This window comes from Oncorhynchus nerka, linkage group LG13, assembly GCF_034236695.1.
Source record: "Oncorhynchus nerka isolate Pitt River linkage group LG13, Oner_Uvic_2.0, whole genome shotgun sequence".
Lineage (NCBI taxonomy): Eukaryota > Metazoa > Chordata > Actinopteri > Salmoniformes > Salmonidae > Oncorhynchus > Oncorhynchus nerka.
The window spans coordinates 30,871,902-30,891,322 of record NC_088408.1 but is presented as its reverse complement, the minus strand read 5'-3'; the positions used below and the strand labels follow the sequence as shown (position 1 = coordinate 30,891,322).

The 19,421-nt window shown below is 38.3% G+C and overlaps 1 protein-coding gene across 1 annotated transcript; it reads left to right on the top strand.

Annotated features, from left to right (window-relative positions):
• Positions 1–552: 552 nt before the first annotated feature.
• LOC115139355 (adhesion G protein-coupled receptor F5-like) lies at positions 553–18,071 on the top strand. Its single transcript, XM_029676628.2, has 19 exons — positions 553–633; positions 2,907–3,010; positions 3,439–3,487; positions 7,787–7,945; positions 8,123–8,290; positions 8,426–8,449; positions 8,541–8,699; positions 8,849–9,004; positions 9,111–9,146; positions 10,471–10,565; positions 10,863–10,924; positions 11,938–12,050; positions 12,358–12,539; positions 12,699–12,869; positions 12,950–14,302; positions 14,462–14,503; positions 14,812–14,862; positions 16,684–16,744; positions 16,861–18,071. The coding sequence occupies exons 2-19, from the start codon at positions 2,909–2,911 to the stop codon at positions 16,911–16,913; spliced, it is 3,036 nt and encodes a 1,011-aa protein (XP_029532488.2). The 5' UTR covers positions 553–633; positions 2,907–2,908; the 3' UTR covers positions 16,914–18,071.
• Positions 18,072–19,421: the final 1,350 nt, after the last annotated feature.

The window sequence follows — 19,421 nt, the reverse complement described above, 5'->3', positions numbered from 1 at the left end:
CCACTAGGCTACCCTGTTGCCCCTGTAGTAGGACCTACTAAAGAGATCAGTCTTCAGTAAATGCTTAAAGGTTGAGACCGAGTCGACATCTCTCACATGAATCGGCAGACCATTCAATAAAAATGTTGCTCTATAGGAGAAAGCCCTGCCTCCAGCTGTTTGCTTTGAAATTCTTGGAAGAATAAGTCTTGCGTCTTGTGACCATAATGTATGTGTAGGTATGTACTGCAGGACCAAATCGGAGAGAGAGTTGGTCCATGTAATGCATTGTTGTTTAGCAGTAAAACCTTGAAATCAGCACTAGCCTTAATAGGATTCCAGTGTAGAGAGGCTAGCACGGGATTAATATGATCACATTTTTGTATTCTAATCAAGATTCTGACTCAACTACACTCTCGCAGTTCAAGGACAAGGAGGTGAGTGCCTTTATTATATTTAATCAACTGTTTTGATGTGAAATGTGGAAAGGGAAAGGGCAATATCTAGTCAGTTGTACAACTGAATGCATTCAACTGAAATGTCTCTTCCGCAAAAACCCAACCCTTCTGAGTCAGAGTACAGTGGCAAATTGGCAAGAGACACACAGAAGCCTTTTTGCCCTTCCTTGAGAAGTCAATTTAGAGAGTCGGAGAGGTAAGATAATACATTTACTTTTCACGTTTTATATTGAAATGATGTAAACAATTTGATTGAGTTCATTTTTAACTATGACCTTTCACAGGGTTCAGGTGTAAATATAAATGTAATATTTGTTCAAGGTTTAACAATGTGAATACAGAAGAGTAAATGAAGGACTCTTAGACAACATATGATGTTTGTGACACTGTGTCACAATTATTAAAATAAGTAATCTTTCTCATATCTTATTTGTACATACAGCTGAAGTCGGAAGTTTACATACACCTTAGCCAACTACATTTAAACTTAGTTTTTCACAATTCTTGATGTTTATTCCCAGTAAATTTTCCCTGTTTTGGGTCAGTTAGGATCACCACTTTATTTTAAGAATGTGAAATGTCAGAATAACAGTAGAAAGAATGATTTATTTCAGCTTTAATTTCTTTCATCACATTCCCAGTGGGTCAGAAGGTTACATTCAATCAATTAGTATTTGGTAGCATTGCCTTTAAATTGTTTAACATGGGTCAAACATTTCGGGTAGCCTTCCACAAGCTTACCACAATAAGTTGGGTGAATTTTGTCCCATTCCTCCTGACAGAGCGGGTGTAACTGAGTAAGGTTTGTAGACCTTCTTGCTCAAACACGCTTTTTCAGTTCTGCCCACACATTTTTTATAGGATTGAGGCCAGGGCTTTGTGATGGCCACTCCAATACCTTGACTTTGTTGTCCTTAAGCCATTTTGCCAAAACTTTGGAAATATGCTTGGGTTCACTGTCCATTTGGAAGACCCATTTGCAGTCAGGAATTTTTAACTTGTCTTGAGATGTTGCTTCAATATATCCACATCATTTTCCTACCTCATGAAGCCATCTATTTTGTGGAGTGCACCAGTCCCTCCTGCAACAAAGCACCCCCAAAACATGTTGCTGCCATCCCCGTAATTCACGGTTGGGATGGTTTTCTTCGGCTTGCAAGCCTCCCCCTTTTTCCTCCAAACATAACGATGGTCATTATGGCCAAAAAGTACAATCTTTGTCCCCATGTGCAGTTGCAAACCGTAGTCTGGCTTTTTTTTAATGGCGGTTTTGGAGCAGTGGCTTCTTCCTTGCTGGGCGGCCTTTCAGGTTATGTCGATATAGGACTTGTTTTACTGTGGATATAGATACTTTGTACCTGTTTCCTCCAGCATCTTCACAAGGTCCTTTGCTGTTGTTCTGGGATTGATTTGCACTTTTCGCACCAAAGTACGTTAATCTCTAGGAGACAGAAAGCGTCTCCTTCCTGAGCGGTATGACGGCTGCCTGGTCCTATTATGTTTATACTTGCGTACTATTGTTTGTACAGATGAGTGTGGTACCTTCAGGCGTTTGGAAATTGCTCCCAAGGATGAACCAGACTTGTGGAGGTCACCATTTTTTTTCTGAAGTCTTGGCTGATTTCTTTTGATTTTCCCATGATGTCAAGCACAGAGGCACTGAGTGTGAAGGTAGGCCTTGAAATACATCCATGGGTACACCTCCAATTGACTAAAATTACGTCAATTAGCCTAACAGAAACTTCTAAAGCCATGACATAATTTTCTGGAATTTTCCAAGCTATTTAAAGGCACAGTGAACTTAGTGTATGTAAACTTCTGACCCACTGGAATTGTGATACAGTGAATTGTAAGTGAAATAATCTGTCTGTAAACAATTGTTGGAAAAATTACTTGTGTCATGCACAATGTAGATGTCCTAACTGAAATGCCAAAACTATAGTTTGTTAACAAGACGTTTGTGGAGTGGTTGAAAAACGAGTTTTAATGACTCCAACCTAAGTTTATGTAAACTTCCGTCTTCAACTGTATGTAGTAGACAGATCCAGGAGTGCATGCTATGTGCATCATTTTGAGCATGAATTTCAGATTCAATTGCATTTATTGCGATTGGATCAGTATGTACAGAAAAGATAAGTTAATATATTCACCAAAATGCAGCAGAGACGTGACCAACCATTTGGTCAGTCATATGTTTCCTTCTTCATCAGACCGCAACAATGTTCTTCTTAGCATTCCAATTAGGTTAATGAATATTAGTAACATAATCAAGAAAACAGCCCATAAATACCTCAGCTGTCACCATAATTGGTGCTTATTTAGTTGTGTTTTATTGTATAATTTGTTTTGCAACCATGCTATCTCACAATCTGTACACCATCTGGTGTTCCATTGGGGGAAGACATCTCAAATGTGTAATACTGACTGTATGATGTTTTGTTTTGTATATCTTATGCTATATTCATACAGATATGGCCTCACCAAAGACAGTTTGGTACTTAAGTGTCCTCTTGGTATTTTGCTCTAGTCTGGAAAAACAAGATTGCTTGGAAAGTCCAAATGTAACATCAGAGGTAAGAGACCAGTAAATATGGACTTAAACTAAAAGAACATGTTCACAAGGCAATTTAAAGCAATGTCAGAGAAATACAATATTGTTTGAGCTACATATCTTTAGGTGTATCACTATTAATATAATATGTTTCAAAACAGATTTGTTTGTTCGTTCCATTGGTGCAACTACAGCATGTATACATTATAATTACACAAACAGCACAGTTGTGTAACTGTATCCACATTGTAATGACACTGCACATCCCTGTGTATCTACCATGCCAATACGTAGGTCGCAGTTGTAAATGAGAACTTGATCTCAACTGGCCTACCTGGTTAAAAAAAGGTGAAATAAAAACAAATAGGGCAATTTTCTGAGTGTTAAAACACATTCTTAATTTGACGCAATGATACAAATCATAAAAAAAAAAAAATCTATCTTTTCCAGGAATCACCCACTGATGGATCACAAGTTCCTTCTGGAGAAAAGCGAGAGGGTGAGTCAGCTCAAACCTACATGTCTGCCCCCATAATGTGCCTTTAGACACCTTAGAAAATGACAAAAAGAAATCATATTTTTATGCTCACACAAATCCGAAATGATTAAAACATCATTATTTATCTCACTGCCCTTTGCCATTGGATTTTTGCTGTGTGCAGGATATTTGTTGTGTGCAGGATATTTGTTGTGTGCAGGATATTTGTTGTGTGCAGGATATTTGTTGTGTGCAGGATTTTTGCTGTGTGCAGGATATTTGTTGTGTGCAGGATTTTTGCTGTGTGCAGGATATTTGTTGTGTGCAGGATATTTGTTGTGTGCAGGATATTTGTTGTGTGCAGGATATTTGCTGTGTGCAGGATATTTGCTGTGTGCAGGATATTTGTTGTGTGCAGGATATTTGCTGTGTGCAGGATATTTGTTGTGTGCAGGATATTTGCTGTGTGCAGGATATTTGTTGTGTGCAGGATATTTGCTGTGTGCAGGATATTTGCTGTGTGCAGGATATTTGCTGTGTGCAGGATATTTGCTGTGTGCAGGATATTTGCTGTGTGCAGGATATTTGCTGTGTGCAGGATATTTGCTGCGTGCATGTTTTTGCTGTGTGCAGGATTTTTGCTGTGTGCAGGATTTTTGCTGTGTGCAGGATATTTGCTGCGTGCATGTTTTTATTTCTTTCTTACATTTCTTAAATGCCCAGATAAATCTACCCTGATTTATTTGATATTGACAAATGTTCTACATAAATATTCTGCGGTTGGTGTTTTTTGTAATGATTTAAGTGACCATTGTGTTGTTGTTGCTGTTAGAAATACTAAGGTTCCTAAGACAAACCCACGTTTTATTCGTAAGATAAATTTGAAGTGTTTTAATGAGCAGGCTTTTCTCCATGATTTGTTTTATTTTGACTGGAGCAGATTGAGTTTATCCCTGATGTGGAAACTGCCTGGAAATTCTTTCATGATGTTTTTTTCCAAATAGTAAACAAACATGCCCCATTCCGCAGGTTCAGGGTTAAAGGGCGGGATAATCCATGGTTTTCTTCTGGGCTGTCTTGTATTATTCATGACCGTAATCTAGCTTGGGCTAAAGCAAGGAAATCATGTTCTGATGCTGATTGGCTTATTTTTATGCAGTTACGAAACAAGTGTTATTTTCTTCTCAGGAAGGCCAAGTCTGAATATGTTATGTCTGTTACCACTGATAACCTGAATGACCCTAGAAAGTTTTGGAAGGCTATTAAAAACCTCTTAGAGCTACCCCCCTACTTTTTTCAATTTCGGCCTGAAGACATACCCAAATATAACTGCCTGTAGCTCTGGCCCAGAAGCAAGGATATGCATATTCTTGGTACCATTTGAAAGAAAACACTGCCGTTTGTGTAAATGTGAATTGAATGTAGGAGAATATAACACAATAGATCTGGTTTAGATAATACAATGAAACAAAACATACGTTTTTTCTTTTTATTGTTGTATCATCATCTTTAAAATGAACAAGATAAAACAAACATTCAGATAGGATGATTGGGACAATTTCAGTGAAAAATATAAGAGGGCAACAATACTTGTGCAAAGTGTCAGAATGATAACTTCCAAAATGAGTGGGCTACATGACATTTATCATGAAGTCACCCAGGTGTCCCACACAAGTAGCCCAAATGTACCCAAGTGGCCAAATTGGTGAAGGTATACATTTTGAAACAAATAACTATATACAAAATGCCAAAATGGTATTCTAATACACCCCCCCCCAAAAAAAGAAAAAGATATACATTTACAAAATAACATGGGTAACTATTTACACACTTTCAATATTTGGAAGACCCGAAGGGCTATTTATATAGCCCTTCGTACATCAGCTAATATCTCAAAGTGCTGTACAGAAACCCAGCCTAAAACCCCAAACAGCAAGCAATGCAGGTGTAGAAGCACGGTGGTTAGGAAAAACTCCCTAGAAAGGCCAAAATCTAGGAAGAAACCTAGAGAGGAACCAGGCTATGAGGGGTGGCCAGTCCTCTTCTGGCTGTGCCAGGTGGAGATTATAACAGAACATGGCCGAGATTTTCTTTTTTTTAAATAATATGTTTATTATTTTACAATAAAAAATCAAATAAAAAAGACAGCAATACTAACAATGACATTCATTGTACTGTTGAATGGGATGGCCAATTTAGAGGACAAAACAAAACTTAACTCACACATACACAAAATAAAACAAAATCCTATTAGGTGGTACATGTATATGAAGACAGCATATAGTCATTACAAGCAGTGTAGTTAAGCCAAAAATAGATATTGAGTGGAGTCCAGCACAGAGTAGCAGCAGATCATCAACCCAGTTATGAGGCGGGACTAGACCATTTATCCAGTATCGGCTGCCATATTTTGTAAAACATTGGACTTCTATTGGAGGTATTGTATCGAATCTTTTCCATATGTATTACATTCCCTAAATCCCGTAACCACATTTCAAAGGTGGGTACAGTCTCCAGTTTCCAAAATTGCAATATGAGCCTTTTGGCTAATAGAGTACAAAGAGAGACAGCTTTCCCTTCGTGGTTATTCCCATCAACTGTACCAAACAGAGCGGTCAATGGGTCTGGGGCTAGAACTCTATCAAAGGCTCTAGATAAATAATCAAAAATGAGAGCCCAGTAAACATGTAATTTAGGACATGTCCAGAATAAGTGGGTCAACGTCCCCTCATCCTGCTTGCACCTCTCACACAGTGGTGAGGTGTCCGGGAATATTTTATATATATTTTATTTTATCAAAAGTTTGGACACACCTACTCATTCAAGGGTTTTTCTTAATTTTTACTATTTTCTGCATTGTAGAATAATAGTGAAGACATCAAACATATGAAATAACCAAAAAATACATAAATATATATTTTAGATGTTAGATTCCTCAAAGTAGCCACCATTTGTCTTGACCACAGCTTTGCAAACTCTTGGAATTCTCTCAACCAGCTTTACCTGGAATGCTTTTCCAACAGTCTTGAATGAGTTCCCACATATGCTGAGCACTGTTGGCTGCTTTTCCTTCAGTCTGTGGTCCAACTCATCCCAAACCATCTCAATTGGGTTGAGGTTGGGTGATTGTGGAGGCCAGGTCATCTGATGTAGCAATTCACCACTCTCCTTGGTCAAATAGCCCTTACACAGCCTGGAGGTGTGTTGGGTCATTGTCCTGTTGAAAACCAAATGATAGTCCCACAAAGCGCAAACCAGATGGGTGGCGTAACGCTGCAAAATGCTGTGAAAGCCATGCTGGTTACATGAGCCTTGATTTCTAATCAATCAAGACAGTGTTACCAGCAAAGCACCCCCACAACATAACACCTCCTCCATACTTTACGGTGGGAAATAAACATGCAGAGATCATCTGTTCACCTACAGTACTCTGTGTCTCACATGGACACGACGGTTGGAACCAAAAATCTAAAATATGGACTCATCAGACCAAAGCACAGATTTCCACCAGTCTAATGACCATTGCTTGTGTTTCTTGGCTCAAGCAAGTCTCTTCTTAGTATTGGTGTCCTTTAGTAGTGGTTCCTTGGCATCAATTTGACCATGAATGCCTGATTCATGCAGCCTCCTCTGAACAGCTGATGTTGAGATCTGTCTGTTGAACTCTGTGAAGCATGTATTTGGGCTGCAATCTGCCTTGCATTTAACTCTAAGGAACATATCCTCTGCAGCAGAGGTAACTCTGGGTCTTCGTTTCCTGTGGTTGTCCTCATTAGAGCCAGTTTCATCATCATTTTCCAGATTGACTGACCTTCATGAAACTGTCGTTTCTCTTTGTTAATTTGAGCTGTTCTTGCCATAATATGGACTTGGTCTTTTACCAAATAGGGCTATCTTCTGTAAACCAACCCTACCTTGTCACAACACAACTGATTGGCTCAAACGCATTAAGAAGGAAAGAAATTACACAAATTAACTTTTCACAAGGCACACCTGTTCATTTAAATGCATTCCAGGTGACTACCTCTTGAAGCTTTATGAAAGAATGCCAATAGTTTGCAAAGGCAAAAGTTGGCTACTTTTAAGAATCTCAAATACAAAATGTTTTGGTTACTAATTGATTCCACGTGTTATTTCATATGTTTGATATCTTCACTATTATTGTACAATGCAGAAAAGTGTAAAAACAAAGAAAAACTCTGGAATGAGTAGGTGTGTCCAAACTTTTGACTGGTACTGTATGTATATTTATTTTTATGGTTCACAAGAATTGCACTTCAGGGAACAATAAAGATATTTTGAAATTAATTGTTTCCACAGTGACAGCAACCCTCATTGAGAAAGTTGGTGAAGTTGAGTTGGACGTCTATAATATTCCACTTGAAGACATACATTACCTAAAGTTCCATGTGAAAAGTGTAACCTACCCCATCCTTATCTCCAGTGTGTTAAATGTAACAGACATAAACATTACTACTGGTAAGAGTTTTTAATTGTTCTTTTTTTCTTCATTTTATAAAAGGTTCAAGACCTACAGGGCTCATGTGTTAGTAAAGGGTGTATTTAAAAAACTAAAACTTGGACGTTGTTGGCATCAGAAGAAAACGTTGTATCTCCATGTTGAGGATAATCAGTCCACTTCCCCTCCATTCACAGAATGCTCCTCAGATCCCAGTGCATTCAGGTGCAGATGTGAGGACCAGTATAGTTGGTCATGTGATCAGTGTTCCTCCTATGGGTCCTGTGGTGAGATCGTTGATGGCAAAATACGTGGATGTCTCAATGACTATCCTTCTGATGGAAAGTTCTGTCAGCCAATCACAAGTAACTATTTGATTCTCACTTCCACTTGGTGTTTGACATTGTACCTGTTGTTGTAGTTGTATGTAGTTGTTTTTGGCAACGTCTCCCAGCTGCGTAATTCTTCTTGGTGACACGTCTTTTACCTAATCCCAACAGATCCAAGTCCAACTACTACAGCAGGTATTCCAAGAAGTTACTCAAGCAATAGATTACATTTACTGAAAATAATAGACATGCTTGTCATGATTTATTCAATTGTAATTTTCCATAGAGCCATCAACCACTTATGGGGAAATTATTGAAATTGAGTTGGACATGACAGATATTTCAGCTACATTGATAGATGTACTTAGGGCAAGTGTGAGTGGCCTGACCTACCCTGTCCTGATCTCCAATGTGTTAAGTGTAACAGAGGTGAACTTCACTACTGGTAAGAGATTTCTGTTGCTGTTGCTCATTTGAGTTTTAATTCCTGCATTGTAAAATATATTCAACAACTGGTTCAGATATTTTCAAATAGTTGGTTTCACAGAAAACATTGATATGATGATGTTCAATCCACTCTCCTTTCATTCACAGCATGCTACCCAAACAGCACATGCAGATGTGAGGATCAGTATGGTTGGTCATGTGACCAGTGTCTCTCTTATGGATCCTGTGACAACATCACTGATGACTCCTGTGGATGTATCAAAGCCATTCCTTCTTATGGACCGTTTTGTCAGCCAATCACAAGTAACTGTTTCCTTACCACCTCCACTGTGCTAGTTTAATCAATGTTTATGTATTCGTTCAGCAACATTTAAACTCTAAGCTTACCCCTGTCTCATTTACCACATAGATCTGACGGCTTGTCCAACACCATCTCCAACACCAGGTATGAGACAATTATTCATGACTATATAATTAACAAACGTTTTACTGTACTAATTAGAGTCTTACCAAGAGCAACTTGCCATAGTGTATTCATAGTTGTATATTTACTTGAGGCCTACAGCTGAAAGACAAAAATCTGTGAAACAGGTTAGAGAACCAGCCATCATCATAATCATCTCACATTTCTCTGCGTCCACAGCTTTGCCAGCAGTAGAGGAAACAAGTACTGGTTTTACACAATAATCTATGTATTTCAAATACATGTAACAGTGTCAAAAATCCACTGACCTGTTCAGATGTGATTTTGTTTGGGTTATCTTTTTTTACCTTTATTCAACTAGACAAGTCCGTTAAGAACAAATTCTTATTTACAATGACGGCCTAGGAACAGTGGGTTAACTGCCTTGTTCAGGAGCAGAACGACAGATTTTTACCTTGTCAGCTTGGGGATTCAATCTCGCCACCTTTCGGTTACTAGTCCAACGCTCTAACCACTAGGCTCCCTAACCACTAGGCTCCCTAACCACTAGGCTCCCTAACCACTAGGCTCCCTAACCACTAGGCTCCCTAACCACTAGGCTCCCTAACCACTAGGCTCCCTAACCACTAGGCTATCTCAGAGTATTACACAATGAACAAATTATGGCTTGTGTATGGAAAGTAATTTACATCTTCAAAAATAGATTCTCTGTTGGTTAATTAAATATTTTTAAATGTCCATGACAAATAACTTGTGCACTCCAACTCCTGCCGTAACAAGTAAGTTCCTTATTCCATGTGGTTACGGTACATAACTACTCTGTTAAACAAAATGTAATCATTCAGTGATACACAGCAATGTCAGTAAAGTAAATACTTTTACGCATTAGTGCCAACAACAAAACAGTCCACAGCAAGTTCAACAACTCCAACAAACCCCTCCAGTACAACATCAAAGAAACAAATCAATAATGTCATTTCATTGGACCTACGGTATTTCCTTGTGGTATTATTGAGTCGGGCATCACCAATATTCCAGTAACACCAATGTGTTATATATCATGTTTTTATGTTCCACTGTACCTCAGTACCAACATAAAAACACAGAAAGTTCAACAACTCCAACAACACCCTCCTTAATTTGACCTATTTCCTTGTTACATGTTTGAAAGAAGTTGGACATCGCCAAAAAAACAGTTACTCTAATGTCTTCATTAAATTGTTTTCCTGTTCCACTGTGCCCTAGTGCAAACAAAACAAAACGGTCAAAAGCAACCTCAGTTATACAAATGTGTAATTACATTTTTATCTTCCGTATTCTTATATTTTGTTCTGTTTTTTTTTAGAAAACACACTGAACCTACAATTTACTATGGCTATCACCTTTGACTCTAACTTCAATGATGAAAATAATGCAATGTTCAAAGATATTGATCAAACTGTGAGTATACTATATTCCCTCATGCTTATCACAATGTCCATGTGCTGTAATGTAAAGTGTCAACCTGGACTCAGGGTTAGATGTAACATAGTAAATTTAAATCGGTCTCACTCCATTTAGTATGACAGATTACATTTCGTATGGTATGTATTAATTTGTGGATGTCCATTGTAAATTTCGCATGATATGTGACAAATTACAATTTGTTTGATATGTACCAAATGTTCATTTCATGTCCTTTTCAATAATTGATTTGAAATCACTCTTGATCAATAATCATTTCACTGTCTCACACAGATCAAAGTCATATATAAGAGAAACATGCGAGGCTTCATATCAGCAAAGTTAAATAGGTTAAAGTAAGTTTTGCTCCAGTGTTATTACCTCTATTCAATACTTTATCATTTTATATTATTTCATTTCATGTGCTAATAATTTGAATATTCAAATACTAAATGTCACCTTAAATTTCTCAACGTTCAGTTTAATGTATAATTTCAATCCCAATGTAACAAACTTCTTCTTCGTCTGATGATGAGTAGGAAGGATCGAACCAAAATGCAGCGTTGTAAGTGTCCATGATAATTTATTATATCAGAACACGAGAAAATTCCAAATTAGCAAAGTGCAGGAAAGAAATGAAAATCGAAACAGTTCTGTATGGTGAAAACACAGACACAGAAAACAACTACCCACAAACACCAGGTGGGAACAGGCTACCTAAGTATGGTTCTCAATCAGAGAAAACGATTGACAGCTGCCTCTGATTGGGAACCATACCAGGCCAAACACATAGAACTATAACACACAGAACAAACATAGAATACCCACCCCAACTCACACCCTGACCAAACTAAAATAGAGACATAAAAAAGGAACTAAGGTCAGGACGTGACACTCAGGTGATTTTGAGGGATGTATGGGCCATATAATAGTTGCTGCACAAATGTAAAGAATTGAAGGTTGCTGAAATTCTAACAATTTAAACTGTGGTCTAAAATATCCAATATAACAAATACATTTTCAGTATATGCCCCAGAGCCGTGGCGGTTCTAGCTTGTATGGCTCCCTGGGCGAACCACCATTTTCATGATATCATTGACGTGATGTGCAAATGAGCGATAGAAAACGGATTGCGCAAATGTCACCATTCTAAAAGATGTTGTGCGGGCGACCCGCCCCCGGCCCATGATGCCGCCCAGGCCCATGTCGCCTATACTTAAATCCTCCACTGCCCCAGAGACAAGAGTTTCCCCTCGAAATGAAAAGAACTTGGGGTTGATGTTATACAGTGTATGTATGGGCTATTTTTGCTAATGCATGCTATTCATTTGTGGATATGTTTTCTGATATTTTTTTCTCACATGAATAGGAGTGGAAGTGTTATTGCAGATTTTACTGTTATAACAACAATTGTCGATAATGTGGAAATTGCAAAAGCAAAAGCGGATATTGTCTCAACACTTGGAGAAAAATATAACATAAGTAAGTACTTGATTAGGTTAGTATTTGGTGGATTTGGTGGACCAAGTTAGTTATTACTTGTCCTGAAATAAATTCAAAAAGTATTTAGATGAGTTTAAACTGTGGCAGCAGTACATGTCAGTTGATTTTAGATGAATTGTTCATTTTCTTGCTTTTCTGGTGTGCATCAAAAACATTGTCACAAGAACTTCGCTTAAATTCGCCTTCATGTAATCCCATAATTCATGACATGTAATCTACAGTTGTAATATCTATAAGATTACAATTATAAATATTGTATAATTTCACAAATCCCATTGTTCTCTAGGGTTTACCTGCTTGAATAATACGATCTTTGGCAGTGGACAAGTGAATGAGATAGTTGTAGCTGACTGCAAATTGGATGAAGTAGGTCAAAAGACTGCTATTTGTCAAGAAAATGGACATTTTTCAGTGCGGGAGAATAACTGTGTCTTAAAAGAAATTGAAAACCTGTTTTTTTTATCTCAGGTAATATGTTAACATAAAAACATTTTCACTGGATATAAAATATACTCTATATAAAAATGTTTTAGTAATGATGGTATTGCTTTGTTACAGTACTGTATATAGTATCAATCCTTATATACACTTGTATTGTTTTTCTTTCATCACTTTAAATCCACACAGGCTTTAGTGGGGACTGGTCTTCCAGTTTTTTTGGAAAGACTCCGCAACAGCACTTTTAACCTCCTAGGTAGAATAGTTGCATCACCTGCAACTATTTCTACTATTGTTAATATTCTAAAAAATGTTGCAAATGTGTCCCGAAGTACCCCAATAAACAAACCATTGATGAAGGTATGTTGACATCAACAGTTTCACTTTTATTAGGATTTCAGTAATCCTGTACTAATTCTGATTTCTATCTTGATCTCCAGAATTTCCTGGAAACGGCAGGTGTACTTACTTCAAATGGAGCAAAAGCCTCCTGGGATGTTCTAAACAGCAACCTCAACAAAAACGAAAGCTCAGCGTTTCTGGGCACCGTTGAAACACTTTCCAATTTCCTTACCGATGACCTTTTTGACATAGAAACGTCAAGCATTATTTTAAACAAAACCACAGTCAACAACTTATTCAATTTAAACTCGTCTGTGTTGATAGACATACCGGCATCTGAAGCTTCCTTCAATTCAATCACCATAATAACATTTGACTCCTTGGATAATGTTTTACCTGCGAGAAACAGTAGCAGTCTGAACAACAGTGTCAACAGTGTCAACACCATCAACGGAAAAGTGGTTCTGGTGAAGGTGAATGGCACAGTCAAGAATGTGACGTTCAGTTTTGACGTACTGGACAAGACACTGGCCAATCCTCAGTGTGTTTTCTGGAACTTTAACCTTTTTGACGGCCTTGGAGGATGGGATGATAAAGGATGTGAACTGCAGTCTGAAAAGAATTTCACTGTCACCTGTCACTGTAATCATCTGAGCTCCTTCTCCATTTTGATGTCGCCTTCCATTCCAGCTGTGTTGCGTGTCGCTTTGGAATTTATCACTTACATTGGAGTTAGCATATCAATGGGTTGCTTGGTCGTGTGTCTCATCATTGAGATGTTGGTATGGAATGCTGTGACTGGAAACAACACATCTTACATGCGTCATGTCTCTATAGTGAACATCGCCGTTTCCCTTCTGATTGCTGACATTTGGTTCATTATTGGTGCAGCAATTTCCGACAATGAAAAAAAAGATCTACCTGCGTGTTCCACAGCAACATTTTTCATCCACTTTTTCTACCTGGCTCTGTTTTTCTGGATGTTGGTCTCAGGCCTTTTGCTGCTCTACTGGACTGTCATGGTGTTCTCTCACATGTCTAAACCAGCAATGTTGGCCATCAGTTTTTCTTTGGGCTATGGAGCTCCCCTCATCATTGCTGTCATAACTATCGCAGTGACAGTCCCAGGGAAACAATACACCAGAGATAATGATGGGGTTTGCTGGCTCAACTGGACAGAGTCAAAGGCCCTTCTGGCTTTTGTGATCCCTGCCCTGACCATAGTGGTCATCAACCTTTTGATCCTGATTGTGGTTCTGTTCAAAATGCTGAGGAGAGGCGTGGGGGATGTTACTCAGCCAGATGAGAGAAATGCTTTGGTGGTCATCGCCAGGTGTCTGGCCATTCTGACTCCCTTCTTTGGTACTACCTGGGGACTAGGATTAGGAACCATGACTAGACCAAACAATCAAGGAATCCATATTGTGTTTGCAATCTTCAATTCATTACAGGTATTTAACTCAGTTAAATAATACTAGTAAATAACTGGTCCTTGGTTAAGTGCAATTGACTTGAAAGATTTTTTCTTTTAAATGCATTAAATTCCCGATAGCATGTTATACTATAATTTGGTATAGTAATTCCATCCTTCACCATGTTATCATTAAAAGGGTTTGTTCATCTTGGTATTTGGAACACTGTTGGACAAAAAGGTATGTTGATGACCCACTTACTGATACCTCTCATATTATGTATTGTAATGTTTTTTTTTACCTTTATTTAACTAGGCAAGTCAGTTAAGAACAAATTCTTATTTTCAATGACGGCCTAGGAACAGTGTGTTAACTGCCTGTTCAGGGGCAGAACGACAGATTTGTACCTTGTCAGCTCGGGGGTTTGAACTTGCAACCTTCCGGTTACCAGTCCAACGCTCTAACCACTAGGCTACCCTGCCGCCCCAGGGTATGTGCTTTGTAATGACAATTAATATATTTGATGAACTCCTTGTCTGTGCTTTCAGATCCGGGAAGCTCTGACAGGAAGGTCACAAGTGTCCTCCAACAGCACAAAGGTAAGTGATTTTTTTCACGTGCGCTGAAATGCTGACTTACAGGCTCTAAACAATAGTGCAAAAAAAGTTATTATGTGAACAATAGGTAGGTAAAGAAATTAAACAACAGTAAAAAGACAGGCTATATACAGTAGCGAGACTATAAAAGTAACGAGGCTACATACAGACACCGGTTAGTCAGGCTGATTGAGGTAGTATGTACATGTAGATATGGTTAAAGTGACCATGCATATATGATGAACAGAGAGTAGCAGTAGCGTAAAAGAGGGATTGGCGGGTGGTGGGACACAATGCACATAGCCCAGGATAGCAAATGTGCGGGACCACTGGTTGGTCGGACCAATTGAGGTAGTATGTACATGAATGTATAGTTAAAGTGACTATGCATATATGATAAACAGAGATTAGCAGCAGAGTAAAATGAGGGGTTGGGGGGGGAACACAATGCAAATAGTCTGGGTAGCCATTTGATTACCTGTTCAGGAGTCTTATGGCTTGGCTGACCTCCTCCCTATGGGCTGTCTTGTCGTTGTCGGTGATCAGGCCTACCACTGTTGTGTCGTGGCTGCATAATATAGTTTGATTATGTTTATAATTAAATAATTATATTATAAATCTAAATTATTTGTTGCTGGCCACAACATGTTTATTACACTATTGTCTATGCTTACTCATGTGACCATTTTATTGTATTTATGACTTTGTTGAACATGTTAGGAAGTCTACTACCTTTAAGCTAGTATTGAATGTTTTATATTTGTCACGATAATTTTCAATCCCAATGATGATAACTAAACAATTATTTAAGCTTTGACCAATGCCCGAGGTTTGTAAGACCCTGGGTTTAATAATAATTAGGCAAAGACTCAGCTTCTGCAAAAGGTCCGTAAAGTTTATTCAGAGAACGTTCTGAAGTCCATAATACAAAGACATATCATTTTATAACTCCTACCCCCCACCTACTTACACGCACACACCGACTGTAACGGCATTCTTCCTCCTCTTCTGAGGAGGAGTAGCGAGAAGGATCAGAGGACCAATGCGCAGTGTGGTAAGTGTCCATAACGTTTATTTTAAGACATAAACTGAACACTATGAAATACAAAACAATAAACGTGAACATGAACAAAAAACGAAACAGTACCGTGTGGCAACAAACACTCAAACGGAAACAAACACCCACAACTCAAAAGTGAAAACCAGGCTACCTAAGTATGATTCTCAATCAGAGACAACTAACGAGACCTGCCTCTTATTGAGAACCATACTAGGCCGAAAAAGAAACCAAACATAGAAAAACAAACATAGACTGCCCACCCCAACTCAAGCCCTGACCATACTAAAGAAAGACAAAACAAAGGAAATAAAGGTCAGAACGTGATACCGACACACAAACAGTAGGGGGATTACACGCACACACAGACACACAAACAGTAGGTGGGATGTGTCTTTCCCCACAGTCCACACTCCTCGTATATCACTACCAAGCTGGCAGTTCCATACCGCTCCCTCCCTCATGAGAGGGACCTTGACAGTGTCTCTTTCCTGTCGTAAGTTTTTGAAAGTTCTAACCAGGTCAGGTCATGTTTAATTGTTGTCATGTTTAATTGTCCTCTGTGTTTTCTTAGACACACACACACATTTCTCTCCCTTACTTGTCTCGACCAAACCTGATTGGATTTATGTTTATCAATAGTTACGTTAGTCTAATTTATTCATTACACATGTTACATAATCTAATAATTATGTTTCAGGGTGGAATTCTTTAGTCATTACCTTAAACATACAAATTCCCTTATCAATATTATATTTTCATTTCAGACCACAAGTGCTGCAACATCATCGTCAGATGGTTTGGGCTTTTTCCGGATACGGAGGAGAAGTAGGTCTATAGTATAAAGCAATACTCTTAGGCAATTGGGCACAACTTCCCATTAAGTTGCCCTTATACTACAGTACATAGTGCCATTGTTTGACCTATTGTTCCTACTGTTCCAGATGTTTTCAATGTTTCAGCAGCTCCAACATCCGGCCCTACTGGTGCATCATAGACTTTCATCAACACTTAACTCAATGCAACAAATGTGATTATAATGAAACAATCAAAAGGGGTTGCCGCACATCATCAATTGACGCACTGGGTTAGAGTAGCTAACACCTGAGTGTGACCTTGAAGTGACTGCCACTAAGAGCTGACCCCAACTCTCAGTGACGTCATTGGTGGTTATGTCTAACACAAAGCGATTGATTCTGAACTATATGGTATTTGAACTTTTTATCGGGATTATTGAGGATTATATTGAAAAACATGATTATTGTTTTTTGTGGGGTGGGGGTGTTTAAATAAGAGTATTACTGTGTAAATGGATTAATCAGCTAACATGAAGAATGGAGATTGTTTCAGAAATAACACATTACATTCTCTCTTTGAATAATTCAATGTTCATTTTGTCACAATTTATATTACGTTTAATTTACATGTAAAAGGTCATATGTTCTCTTGTCTAAGACATTGCACTTTGGATGCTAAAGAATAGTTGTTGATATCATGGTGTAAGTCATTATGTGTGTATGCAAATTCTGAGGGAGACTAAAAAGAGGGCAAAACATCCAAAAGATAACGGCTTTACATTGAGCGGAATGTAAGATAGGCACCGCACACACTGATGTACAATGCATTTGTCACAACCGTTGTGCTACAATTGAGTTATTATTCTGTACTAAAATAATAACATGTGTTGAGAAGACACGACACAGTAACAACATTTGTGCAGACAAACTCCATTGTATCACAAAAATATATGTTGTATCACAATTATTGTGTGTCAAATCCATTGTAGATCAGCTTTATGACCTCACTTATGATCCATGATGTATCTCGTTTTGTCTCTTCATGTTGGCTATTATCAATTTACATGTTGCATGCATGCTTTGCTTTTTTATTTAAATAAAATGTGGCAAACAGCAGTCGTTCAGCACATTATCTGATTTGATTTCGCATGATCTTGCATTAACTTAATCATAGACCATTATTATATCTTGACATCCCAACGGTACACGTGCCTGTAGGGATAAGGTGGTTGGCACAATGATGATATAATAATTATTTGAAGGACTGCACAATGTTAACTAAAGAGCATGCAAGGTAATGGGTCTTTCTTGGTTTCGTTTCATACAGAGCACTTAGGCTACTTTGTTTACATTCAAGAAATGGCACATATTTCTGTAAGTTTAATTATTAGTTAAAATAAAATTATTAAAATACTTTAATGAATTAGTTCATTAGACAATTTTGTTGTGTTGTTCTGGCAACCATTGATACAGTAGCATGTTTAGTCTAGGGAGTGTCCAGAGGATGTACATACAGTAAATCAAGCTGCCTCATGCTACAGAAACAGGAGATAGGCTCCTGCACTATGGGCCATTCTGGCTTGGACAAGGCTTACTTTTCCCAGGCTTACTTACTTACATGTTTTGTATGCATGTGTAAAAACATATATGTTTTGTAAAATTACCTCCAGAATTTCTATAGAATTACAACACCTCATTTCAAACTTTGAAACAGCCAAATACCAATTCCCATGTCAATTCACACAACATGTCAACACGTCCTGTCAGCCGGCAGACAAACTGCACGACAGTGCTGTCGTTCACTCGTGAAACTAAAACTAACCTCAATGGCTAAGTTTAGGCATCAATTCAGAGTGGTTAAGGTTTGGGTTAGGGTTAAAACATAAACATTTTCATGAAAAGAAACAACAACAATGTGCCTATCACTGAGATTGAACCTGCGATGTTTGAAGCCGTAGCCCACAATTTAGCCCATCCTCAACCAAATGTTGAGCATGGGCTAAATGTGGCATCAACACAACCAATCATGATTGTTAAACAAATCACTTCAAAAAGTAAGTTACCTTTGCACGTTTATCCAAAATAATTCCAACACTGTGCACCCGCCAACTTTCCTCAAATTCGGAAGTGGCTGAAATGAGCCAACCAGAGAAAGCATCTCAACAAGCAAAACAGCGCCCCTCTTTCTTACTATATACAGCCCATGTATCTTATGCTGTTTGGCCAAAAAGACTATTGCATGCCACACTATTTTTGACCAGACAGCATCAGATACATTGTCTACACATACTGAGACAGAGGGGTGCTGTTTCACTCGCTCGGTTGCTTTATCTGAGATTGATGAGTCTTTCTGTCAGCGCATGTCTCGTCAAATAAATTATTAACATTTAAATATTTAATTTGTTCAGGCAAGGTGGCACAGTAGGGCGAGCCAGGCCTCCTAAGGCCTGCCCATAACACAGGCCCTGCCTCAACCCCATCCACCACACCTGAGCCATGAAGCTACTATAACAGGCACTTGCCTGGCCCCCAGTGGACAAGTAATTGCCATGTAAATATATAATGTCACTTTACTATTGTAAAGCGCGTGGATAGCGTGTAATCCACTGGAGTTTGGGATTATATTTAATTTTATCTAAAAAAATAGGACTTGTTACAAAATACTGTATACTTTGCATGGTGCGTTAACTTCCTAGTACAGGTAGTTC